The sequence below is a fragment of the Haliotis asinina genome, chromosome 15 (genome assembly GCF_037392515.1).
Source record: "Haliotis asinina isolate JCU_RB_2024 chromosome 15, JCU_Hal_asi_v2, whole genome shotgun sequence".
Taxonomy (NCBI): Eukaryota; Metazoa; Mollusca; class Gastropoda; order Lepetellida; family Haliotidae; genus Haliotis; species Haliotis asinina.
This window is the reverse complement of record NC_090294.1, coordinates 31,769,827-31,782,612: the sequence shown is the minus strand read 5'-3', so window position 1 is coordinate 31,782,612 and position 12,786 is coordinate 31,769,827. Positions and strand designations below refer to the sequence as shown.

The following is a 12,786-nucleotide window of genomic DNA, read 5'->3' as shown; positions in this document are numbered from 1 at the left end:
TCTATTGTAATCAACTATTGCAATAGTTTTTCTCTCCTTGAATTGCCTCATTTGAAGTCATTTCCCTAATGACTGTTTAGTTCATATGAAATTAAAATTAGTTGTAGTAGTTTTAGTCTCTTTTAACAACTGAAAAGTTTGTTAAAGAGGTACCAAGGGCAGATAACTTGAAATCTAAACAAAAGAATCTGGTACTTCCAATATTTATCAGAAGTCACTTACTAAACCGGGGATCTTCCTTGAGTCCTGTATTTGAAGGTCCCAGACACTAAAATATCATTATTAATACTATGTTCTAACATCATTGGAATTCAGTTCCTGCGATTGTATAGTATATCATAATCATGACATTGTTTCATTAATTAAATTGCAAAAGATATCATGACCCGGCTAGTAGCAGACTAAGTGCTAACATACTGTGACTTTTACAAATAGTATTTGGACTTTTTCTGCATCACTTACAAATTTTGTTACATCCACTGTCAGTTTTTATGCATGTAGGACGAAGGAATTCCTGTAAATCCCTGCCAAACTATCGATAGTCACACTTTCTATCCATGCATCAATAGTTTTTTTGTTTCTAACATCTATAAATTGCCATCGGAGGCTCAACAATTGCAATCCATTGATAGTTTGATACATCGTTACGTCCCAAATAACTGAAGCTGATGATGCATGTCACTAGTTTTGTAGTTTCTAGAATCAAACATTGCATCACAGGACCTGTTGACATCAATGTAATCATCGCAGCACAGGACCATAAGACCAGTATCTTATAAACATTTACAAATGGTTTGTGCTGACACTCTCTTTAAACCTGGCACTGCACTTGCAAAATGATATTCTTTCCTTCTGCTACAGAAATGCTGATGACCATCTAAATGCAAAATTGCCATTTACATGTCCCTGCTCATTACTATTGAGAACTGATAATAAGTATTCTGAAGCACTTTTTCTCCATGCTCTATCACATTTTTATCGTAGATTTCTACAGACATCCTCCCAGAATGAAGAATGGCAAACTATCAGCCATCCCTTCAGACATGACACGAACTTCAGAGATGATTATCCTTAGCTTGCCACTGTAAACAGGCCAAAAAAGACCCATGGTATCAGACTGAGGTGTTATCTACTTATGATAACTTACCATGTTTTGCCTGCGTCAGTCTTTTGATGGATGTCTGCCCCATGATCTAGTAAGAGCTGAACTATACTGAAAATGATCAATATGTAATAGATTAGACAAGGAATACACACTGAGAACATGGCTGTACACAACCAGCTTCTGTATCACATTCTACACCCAGGTTATCATGGCTGTACAGAATCAGCCCCTGTATCACACCCTACACACAAGTTATCATGGCTGTACAGAACACGCTCTTGTATCACATTCTACACCAAGGTTATCATAGCTGTACACAACCAGCTCCTGTATCACACCCTACTCCCAAGTTATCATGGTTGTACAGAACCAGCTCTTGTATCACATTCTACACCAAGGTTATCATAGCTGTACACAACCAGCTCCTGTATCACACCCTACACCCAAGTTATCATGGCTGTACACAACCAGCTCCTGTATCACACCCTACACCCAGGTTATCATGGCTGTACACAACCAGCTCCTGTATCACACCCTACTCCCAAGTTATCATGGCTGTACACAACCAGCTCCTGTATCACATTCTACACCCAGGTTATCATGGCTATACACAACCAGCTCCTGTATCACACCCTACTCCCAGGTTATTATGGCTGTACAGAACCAGCTCCTGTATCACATTCTACACCCAGGTTATCATGGCTGTACACAACCAGCTCCTGTATCACACCCTACACCCAAGTTATCATGGCTGTACACAACCAGCCCCTGTATCACACCCTACACCCAGGTTATCATGGCTGTACACAACCAGCTCCTGTATCACACCCTACTCCCAAGTTATCATGGCTGTACACAACCAGCTCCTGTATCACATTCTACACCCAGGTTATCATGGCTGTACACAACCAGCTCCTGTATCACACCCTACACCCAAGTTATCATGGCTGTACACAACCAGCTCCTGTATCACACCCTACACCCAGGTTATCATGGCTGTACACAACCAGCTCCTGTATCACACCCTACTCCCAAGTTATCATGGCTGTACACAACCAGCTCCTGTATCACACCCTACTCCCAGGTTATTATGGCTGTACACAACCAGCTCCTGTATCACATTCTACACCCAGGTTATCATGGCTATACACAACCAGCTCCTGTATCACACCCTACTCCCAGGTTATTATGGCTATACACAACCAGCTCCTGTATCACACCCTACTCCCAGGTTATTATGGCTGTACAGAACCACACGGCTGAGCTCCTGTATCGCATCCTACTCCAGGTTATCATGGCTGTACACAACCAGCTCTTGTATCACTGTCTACAGCCTCTCCCTTCCTCTCTTTCTTTCTCTCTCTCACAAAGTCTAATTGTCTCCTCACTGTTATTTATTTTTAGTATGTATGTAAACACATTACTTACTCTAGTAAACCTTTCTGGGAAGCTTGCATTAGCGCACTGAAGCCATATTTGTCCTGCACGTCTACAGAGACATCCCTGCAAAATCAACAACAAACATTTTCCTTATAGAACCCGGAAAGTGGTTTTGAAGCATCTATGTGAATCACGTGTGCTATATGACTCATGTGTTAATATTCATTGTTGTCATGAATTGTCACGCCCATAATCTCTTCTGAAACTATCACATTCAAGGAGCATCATTTTGTCTCATTATTGTGTGTAATTATCTTCACCGTAACAAGTCTAATCTTGCTAAGAGCATGTTTTGTCTCATTATTGTGTGTAATTATCTTCACCATATCAAGCCTGATCATGCTAAGAGCATGTTTTGTCTTATTATTGTAATTATATTCACTATAAGAAACCTGATCTTGCTAAGAGCATGTTTTGTCTCATTATTGTGTGCAATTATCTTCACTATAACAAGCCTGATCTTGCTAAGAGCATGTTTTGTCTCATTATTGTGTGTAATTATATTCACCATAACAAGCCTGATCATGCTAAGAGCATGTTTTGTCTCATTATTGTGTGTAATTATATTTACTATAAGAAACCTGATCTTGCTAAGAGCATGTTTTGTCTCATTATTGTGTGTAATTATCTTCACTATACGAAACCTGATCATGCTAAGAGCAAGTTTTGTCTCATTATTGTGTGTAATTATCTTCACCATAACAAGCCTGATCATGCTAAGAACATGTTTTGTCTCATTATTGTGTGTCATTATCTTCACTATACGAAACCTGATCATGCTAAGAGCAAGTTTTGTCTCATGATTGTGTGTAATTATATTCACTGTAAGAAACCTGATCTTGCTAAGAGCATGTTTTGTCTCATTATTGTGTGTAATTATCTTCACTATAAGAAACCTGATCTTGCTAAGAGCATGTTTTGTCTCATTATTGTGTGTAATTATATTTACTATAAGAAACCTGATCTTGCTAAGAGCATGTTTTGTCTCATTATTGTGTGTAATTATATTCACTATAAGAAACCTGATCTTGCTAAGAGCATGTTTTGTCTCATTATTGTGTGTAATTATATTCACTATAAGAAACCTGATCTTGCTAAGAGCATGTTTTGTCTCATTATTGTGTGTAATTATCTTCACCATAACAAGCCTGATCATGCTAAGAGCATGTTTTGTCTCATTATTGTGTGTCATTATCTTCACTATACGAAACCTGATCATGCTAAGAGCAAGTTTTGTCTCATGATTGTGTGTAATTATATTCACTATAAGAAACCTGATCTTGCAAAGAACATGTTTTGTCTCATTATTGTGTGTAATTATCTTCACCATAACAAGCCTGATCATGCTTAGAGCATGTTTTGTCTCATTATTGTGTGTAATTATCTTCACTATACGAAACCTGATCATGCTAAGAACAAGTTTTGTCTCATTATTGTGTGTAATTATCTTCACTATAAGAAACCTGATCTTGCTAAGAGCATGTTTTGTCTCATTATTGTGTAATTATCTTCACTATACGAAACCTGATCATGCTAAGAGCATGTTTTGTCTCATTATTGTGTGCAATTATATTCACTATAACAAGCCTGATCTTGCTAAGAGCATGTTTTGTCTCATTATTGTGTGTAATTATATTCACCATAACAAGCCTGATCATGCTAAGAGCATGTTTTGTCTCATTATTGTGTGTAATTATCTTCACTATAACAAACCTGATCTTGCTAAGAGCATGTTTTGTCTCATTATTGTGTGTAATTATATTCACTATAAGAAACCTGATCTTGCTAAGAACATGTTTTGTCTCATTATTGTGTGTAATTATATTTACTATAAGAAACCTGATCTTGCTAAGAGCATGTTTTGTCTCATTATTGTGTGTAATTATATTCACTATAAGAAACCTGATCTTGCTAAGAGCATGTTTTGTCTCATTATTGTGTGTAATTATATTTACTATAACAAACCTGATCTTGCTAAGAGCATGTTTTGTCTCATTATTGTGTGTAATTATATTCACTATAAGAAACCTAATCTTGCTAAGAACATGTTTTGTCTCATTATTGTGTGTAATTATATTTACTATATGAAACCTGATCTTGCTAAGAGCATGTTTTGTCTTATTATTGTGTGTAATTATATTCACTATAAGAAACCTGATCTTGCTAAGAACATGTTTTGTCTCATTATTGTGTGTAATTATATTCACTATAAGAAACCTGATCTTGCTAAGAGCATGTTTTGTCTCATTATTGTGTGTAATTATATTCACTATAAGAAACCTGATCTTGCTAAGAACATGTTTTGTCTCATGATTGTGTGTAATTATATTTACTATATGAAACCTGATCTTGCTAAGAGCATGTTTTGTCTTATTATTGTGTGTAATTATATTCACCATAACAAGCCTGATCATGCTAAGAGCATGTTTTGTCTCATTATTGTGTGTAATTATCTTCACTATAACAAACCTGATCTTGCTAAGAGCATGTTTTGTCTCATTATTGTGTGTAATTATATTCACTATAAGAAACCTGATCTTGCTAAGAACATGTTTTGTCTCATTATTGTGTGTAATTATATTTACTATAAGAAACCTGATCTTGCTAAGAGCATGTTTTGTCTCATTATTGTGTGTAATTATATTCACCATAACAAGCCTGATCATGCTAAGAGCATGTTTTGTCTCATTATTGTGTGTAATTATATTTACTATAAGAAACCTGATCTTGCTAAGAGCATGTTTTGTCTCATTATTGTGTGTAATTATATTCACTATAAGAAACCTAATCTTGCTAAGAACATGTTTTGTCTCATTATTGTGTGTAATTATATTTACTATATGAAACCTGATCTTGCTAAGAGCATGTTTTGTCTTATTATTGTGTGTAATTATATTCACTATAAGAAACCTGATCTTGCTAAGAACATGTTTTGTCTCATTATTGTGTGTAATTATATTCACTATAAGAAACCTGATCTTGCTAAGAGCATGTTTTGTCTCATTATTGTGTGTAATTATATTCACTATAAGAAACCTGATCTTGCTAAGAACATGTTTTGTCTCATGATTGTGTGTAATTATATTTACTATATGAAACCTGATCTTGCTAAGAGCATGTTTTGTCTTATTATTGTGTGTAATTATATTCACCATAACAAGCCTGATCATGCTAAGAGCATGTTTTGTCTCATTATTGTGTGTAATTATCTTCACTATAACAAACCTGATCTTGCTAAGAGCATGTTTTGTCTCATTATTGTGTGTAATTATATTCACTATAAGAAACCTGATCTTGCTAAGAACATGTTTTGTCTCATTATTGTGTGTCATTATATTTACTATAAGAAACCTGATCTTGCTAAGAGCATGTTTTGTCTCATTATTGTGTGTAATTATATTCACTATAAGAAACCTGATCTTGCTAAGAGCATGTTTTGTCTCATTATTGTGTGTAATTATATTTACTATAAGAAACCTGATCTTGCTAAGAGCATGTTTTGTCTCATTATTGTGTGTAATTATATTCACTATAAGAAACCTAATCTTGCTAAGAACATGTTTTGTCTCATTATTGTGTGTAATTATATTTACTATAAGAAACCTGATCTTGCTAAGAGCATGTTTTGTCTTATTATTGTGTGTAATTATATTCACTATAAGAAACCTGATCTTGCTAAGAACATGTTTTGTCTCATTATTGTGTGTAATTATATTCACTATAAGAAACCTGATCTTGCTAAGAGCATGTTTTGTCTCATGATTGTGTGTAATTATATTCACTATAAGAAACCTGATCTTGCTAAGAACATGTTTTGTCTCATTATTGTGTCACAAACGTTATCGTGCTAGAGTATGTTTTGTTTCTGATAGAGTGAAATTTCAAAGGGAGGAGTCCATAATCTCTTCTGAAGCAATCACATTCTACAGGCTGCCACATAAGACATAAATTAATCTTCAGCAGTGCAGATGTTCACAAGCTGGACTTGCACAACGAAGGTTTGTGACATAAACATAGTTTGCATTGAACAAACACCTGAACTGTATATATGTTCTTGTTGAAACTCTAGACACAAAGAGACAAACAGTTTATGGCACATGAAATGGAGTGTTCCTATACTACAACAAATTTCACTGTGGCTGAACAGGTTAGGTGCGTGATTTTGTGTGCTGACGATTCAGTACCTGACTCTATTACATGCATGTGTGAAAGCTGCTCCACATGAGACAACAAGCAGTGAAAAGAAATAGCATTTAATTGGGATTTGATGATACCACCCAACAGCCTGATGGACCACAGGCAGTGTCCAAGCATATGACACTGATAAAAGACACTGTTTTTGGTTATTTGTGTCTTTGCAGACTGGCTAATAGCAAATGTCTTTCATCTGTAGTCCATTTGGCTCACAAGGAGACCAATGAAGTGCATCTAACTCGAAACCTAATCAAAATATTTATGTCCACTATGTCAATTTATGTGCTAAAAACAAAAAAGTTGCAAGAAAGGATGGAGAGGGCACAGCACAGGCAAATGATTCTATAGCTTTGTTGGCTCTTGTGCACATGCTCCTCATATACTTTACGTTGTTCCTCTCATTGCACTCCTCCCTTGTAACAAATATTGAACTGTGTCAATATTTTAATGATCGATATAACTTCTTTATATCTAAGACATAAATTCTGCTAAAAAACTCAAGTTGGTCTAAGTTTCAATAATGATTAGCGTTTCATTGAGTATTACATGTTGATTTCAGTTTTCAAGTTCGATTGTAAATCATCAGCTTGCTTTTGAGTCAAACAGACCATCATGAATAAGCTTCCATATACCTGCAACAACTGCAAATGAACCATTTGTAAGCAGCTTTCTGAAGCTGAGAACTGACAAGCCAAGCATTACATATACATTCACATGTAAGAGCAATATTACAATGTTCCTCTGAAAACAGTACCACTCAAGTATTTCAGACAGCAATAGGTGAAGCCATGAATATAACCTGTTAACTTTGGGGTACTTTTCAGCAAAGACATAATCCAGAACATCGATGTTTTTAGGGACTTATGAAGTGGTCACTTTCTTCCATTCATCCGCGAACTAGAACTTTCACATGACTTCAACAACTATCTCCAGTGGGAAGTAGGGGCGCTGTTAATTATTCATTAGGGTTGACTGTTATCATGGCTAAATCAATACCGTTGGACAGATTATGTCTTTTCAGCTCTTTCCTCAACCAACCTGTATCAATAATCCCAAATGTGTATATGGTAGGTATTTACATAACCAATAACAGCCTTACAGTGTAATATACAGAGAACTGTTACATAATACTTCAGGCATATTCCTGCTTGGACTAGAGCTTATATTGTAACGTGTGTATACATGACCTCCACTGGTATGAAGACAGATGTAATGTCACAAACCCATCAGGCAACTCTCTTTCCACAATAGCTGATTTAAATTCATGAGGGCAATTTGATTAAAAGGATTATAGGAAACTATATTTCTTTAAAACGATAAACAAATCAGAACTTGTTAAACTTAACAGTGCTGACTTATTCACCAGTCACATCATTCTTTGTTTAGGGCCAGTTATAAAACAAGGTATTTTATAGCATTTATCATGGCTAGCACTTGACAAACATAAAACTAGAAAAATAGAAATCATCAAACTGATACTAAAGCATGACAGACTAAACTGAACAGCAACCCTCCCACCATCACCACCACCACCAAAATCAGCAACTGAGGTTAAAAACAATTCCTGAGCATGTGATATAACTGTTAACTTGTATATAAAAATACTTTCTACAAACATTATAATGAAATGTCTATCAAATTTAGATTTAATGTATCTCAGGAAATTGATCCTCCATCAACAGAACTGCAATGAAATGTTTCAGTTTCCCATTAAAGCTAGATCAATGAAGTCTTGTTGTTCAAGGAATGTAGTCAGGAATTAATGATGTTCTAGGGGTCAGTATTTGTCAACACAATACAAACACACACAGAGGCTTATAAAACTGACTGTTAATTTGTCAGTGGTGTTCTATTCTAATTTGTGTTCTAGTTCCGACTTCTGTACTAATAATACACTGTTGAAAATAAGTTCCAAATACTTGGTAATAACATAAACACATCATCTTGACATACAAACCTTCACCCAGACACACTGACGTGGAGCAACAGAAGGTGTTAGAACGCCATTGTATTGTTCTTTCATACAACAGTAATGACATCCCATATCACAGCAATGTCACATCTGCCATGAGGTCTCAGGTTGACATTTGGACATCTCCAGACATGACCACTACTAACCTGATCCACTGTTTGAGATCAATTTAGTAAAGTTTGCTTTCAGATCAGGTGATCTCTTGCACTGACTGACATTTTGAGAAATTTTGCATAATGAAGTAAAAAGAGTACTATAGTGTACTTCATTCGGCATGATATTTGTAACCATATATCAGAGTAGATTAAACAATATAATGGTAATGTCGAAACAAACATGAGCAATCCAAAAATATCATAGGTTGCTAATAGTTTCAAGCTAGTAATAACACATCTATCCACATGAAAGGGATTACTTAATTGTCTAACAAATAACCAAATTGCCTGTCAGTTAGTGTGACTGGCAGTAATGTGAAGTGTACCTGATGGCTGACATGGAGATCAAATCATTACTGAGTCATTAGTTGGATAAACAAGATGCTGACTGCTGACAGCAGCCAGTGCTCATGTGAGTTAACATGGCCATCCTTAGGTTTCAGGCTAAGTCAGGATTTATTGCTAAGAACTTACTCAACAAATGTGTGTATGTTTGTGTGCCAACTTGAATTGAAACAATGATCCCATTGGAGTAAATATTAGTAACTATAAGCATGTTGTTCAGTTCAATATCAACAGGGAATCCCATTTTGTCTTCAAAACCAACAATACCCTTAAGATCACAGGTACCGACTGTCACTAATCAAACAATAGAGTCTACTTTATGACTTGTGTTATAATGACATCAAGCTACTGTTCAAATGCCTCCCTCATAATCAACGAGATGTTTTGTTTCCATCCTTTATTCCCTTCATTTGAGATGGTGCATCCTGATACAGTCATTAGTTTCTTTCATGGAGAAACCTGTCACATCACTGAGTACATTTCTCTTTGAAGAAACATGAGAGTATGACTGCAACAATCTCACAAGCAGCCACATGGCTGCACATTGGAAGTGGTGGTACCCTAGGAGTCTCTGGCCACAGGTGTGAGCAATCCCCAGTATGGTCTTACAACCTCATGTACACCTGCTGGACTCATCACGAGGTGCTCAGGCATGTACAGCAGCCACACAAGAACGCTTCTCATCCTTCATGAAATGTTTCTCCTAAAGCAATAACATTTCCCATCCATAGCTGTCAGTCCCTGGCAGTTATGGCTTCATGAAGTGCAACTCGCTTGGTTAACACTCCATTTCATTGCCTTCAGTTGTTTCAGTCTGCTAAAGTTAGTGGTTCAAATTTAAGTTGGAACTTTTACGACCGAAATTATCTCAACTTGCAATAAGTATTGAGGTCTGTTTACATGTGTTAGCTTGGCCCCTAACTGCACTTGTGGAATGTTTCAAATCATGTGATTGACCTGAAATTACATTGAAATCTTACTTATAGCTACATGGAATTTGGGTGGGATAATTTCACACACAACACATTTGTTATGGTGAAAACATTTTTTTTTTTTTTTATCTAAATATAAATGTCCAGCCTCATCTTCTCAATGAACAATCAAATCTTGTCAACCAACTACCAAATCTTGTCCAACTACCAAGTTTTGTCTTGTCCTGACAAAACTATTCCTCCATCCCACATATCACCTTGTCCAGTTCAAAACATATCTCCATACACACAAACTGATGCATATTTGTTTGGCCACTGTTTCCTGATACACCCACACCCCCAGGAATCAAACATGGAGTATTGGATACCATTAGACAAGTGTTTTGCTATTTCTACACTCATCTAGCACAACAAATGAATGCAGAATGACTTCCTTTTGGCAGATCTATACTTCTAAAGCAATCTTCATCAATTCTTCACAGGCCAGTTGGTACAGACAAGATTGAAGGATTGATGAATGGTGTAAGGGTGAACTTTTGACCTGAACTAACACCAGAGCTCTCTGCGATATTGGTAAGGATTCATTTAGTGGTCAGGTCTATTAAGCTTAGCCATGTAAGTAGACGGTTATTTCTGAAAACTTACCCATGAACACATATAGTGAAGGTATATAGTGTCAGACATCTGCAGAGAACACACGCACTATGGCATACTGCCATGACGAGAAATTATCTATCATCAAAGTTTATGAGCTATGATCCATTTCAAACTTAGTGGAGCAGATCCATGAGCAGATCCATTTACTCATCAAGAGTCACTGAAGTGTGTCAGGCCATGATGTGGAAACCTGGGTTTATCACCACTTTGGTATGTGGTAACAGACACCAGATACTGTAAATAATGTTTCTGCATACTAAAAACACAACAAGTGCAAAATTACACAATTCAAACTTCTCTACACTCTGAATGTTACATAAGATAAACATCTATCAGCAAATGAAGTCAAGCTGGTCACTGTATGCGAAGTTCAGACTCTTTGACATACTTTGTCTAAGAGGTGTTGAAAGTGTATAACAGCAAGATTCAGTTGGTGGATACCTGTAAAACATCAAGCAAACTTACACTACCTACTAATCACCAAACTGTGCATGTTTCTGAAAGGGTAAAATCACAGTTCCTGACAAAGGAGACTCATGTTTCAGTTTCTCTCACATCTACACTAATCACCAAACTGTGCATATTTCTGAAGGGTCAAATCACAGTTCCTGACAAAGGAGACTCATGTTTCAGTTTCTCTCACATCTACACTAATCACCAAACTGTGCATATTTCTGAAGGGTCAAATCACAGTTCCTGACAAAGGAGACTCATGTTTCAGTTTCTCTCACATCTACACTAATCATCATACTGTGCATATTTCTGAAGGGTAAAATCACAGTTCCTGACAAAGGAGACTCATGTTTCAGTTTCTCTCACATCTACACTAATCACCAAACTGTGCATATTTCTGAAGGGTAAAATCACAGTTCCTGACAAAGGAGACTCATGTTTCAGTTTCTCTCACATCTACACTAATCACCAAACTGTGCATATTTCTGGAGGGTAAAATCACAGTTCCTGACAAAGGAGACTCATGTTTCAGTTTCTCTCACATCTACACTAATCACCAAACTGTGCATATTTCTGAAGGGTCAAATCACAGTTCCTGACAAAGGAGACTCATGTTTCAGTTTCTCTCACATCTACACTAATCACCAAACTGTGCATATTTCTGAAGGGTCAAATCACAGTTCCTGACAAAGGAGACTCATGTTTCAGTTTCTCTCACATCTACACTAATCATCATACTGTGCATATTTCTGAAGAGTAAAATCACAGTTCCTGACAAAGGAGACTCATGTTTCAGTTTCTCTCACATCTACACTAATCACCAAACTGTGCATATTTCTGAAGGGTAAAATCACAGTTCCTGACAAAGGAGACTCATGTTTCAGTTTCTCTCACATCTACACTAATCACCAAACTGTGCATATTTCTGGAGGGTAAAATCACAGTTCCTGACAAAGGAGACTCATGTTTCAGTTTCTCTCACATCTACACTAATCACCAAACTGTGCATATTTCTGAAGGGTCAAATCACAGTTCCTGACAAAGGACACTCATGTTTCAGTTTCTCTCACATCTACACTAATCACCAAACTGTGCATATTTCTGAAGGGTCAAATCACAGTTCCTGACAAAGGAGACTCATGTTTCAGTTTCTCTCACATCTACACTAATCACCAAACTGTGCATATTTCTGAAGGGTAAAATCACAGTTCCTTACAAAGGAGACTCATGTTTCAGTTTCTCTCCCATCTACACTAATCACCAAACTGTGCATATTTCTGAAGGGTAAAATCACAATTCCTGACAAAGGAGACTCATGTTTCAGTTTCTCTCACATCTACACTAATCACCAAACTGTGCATATTTCTGAAGGGTCAAATCACAGTTCCTGACAAAGGAGACTCATGTTTCAGTTTCTCTCACATCTACACTAATCACCAAACTGTGCATATTTCTGAAGGGTCAAATCACAGTTCCTGACAAAGGAGACTCATGTTTCAGTTTCTCTCACATCTACACTAATCATCATACTGT

At 36.5% G+C, this 12,786-nt stretch overlaps 1 protein-coding gene across 1 annotated transcript in view; it reads right to left on the bottom strand.

The window, feature by feature from the left end:
• The window catches only part of LOC137265869 (fibronectin type 3 and ankyrin repeat domains protein 1-like), an 82,497-nt gene that overhangs the window by 15,001 nt on the left and 54,710 nt on the right, over positions 1–12,786 (bottom strand). The window contains exons 5-6 of the mRNA XM_067801330.1: positions 2,534–2,608; positions 1,148–1,213 (exon numbers count right to left, since the gene is read on the bottom strand). Of these exons, the coding sequence (XP_067657431.1) occupies positions 1,148–1,213; positions 2,534–2,608 (141 nt within the window). The remainder of the gene's footprint in view (positions 1–1,147; positions 1,214–2,533; positions 2,609–12,786) is intronic.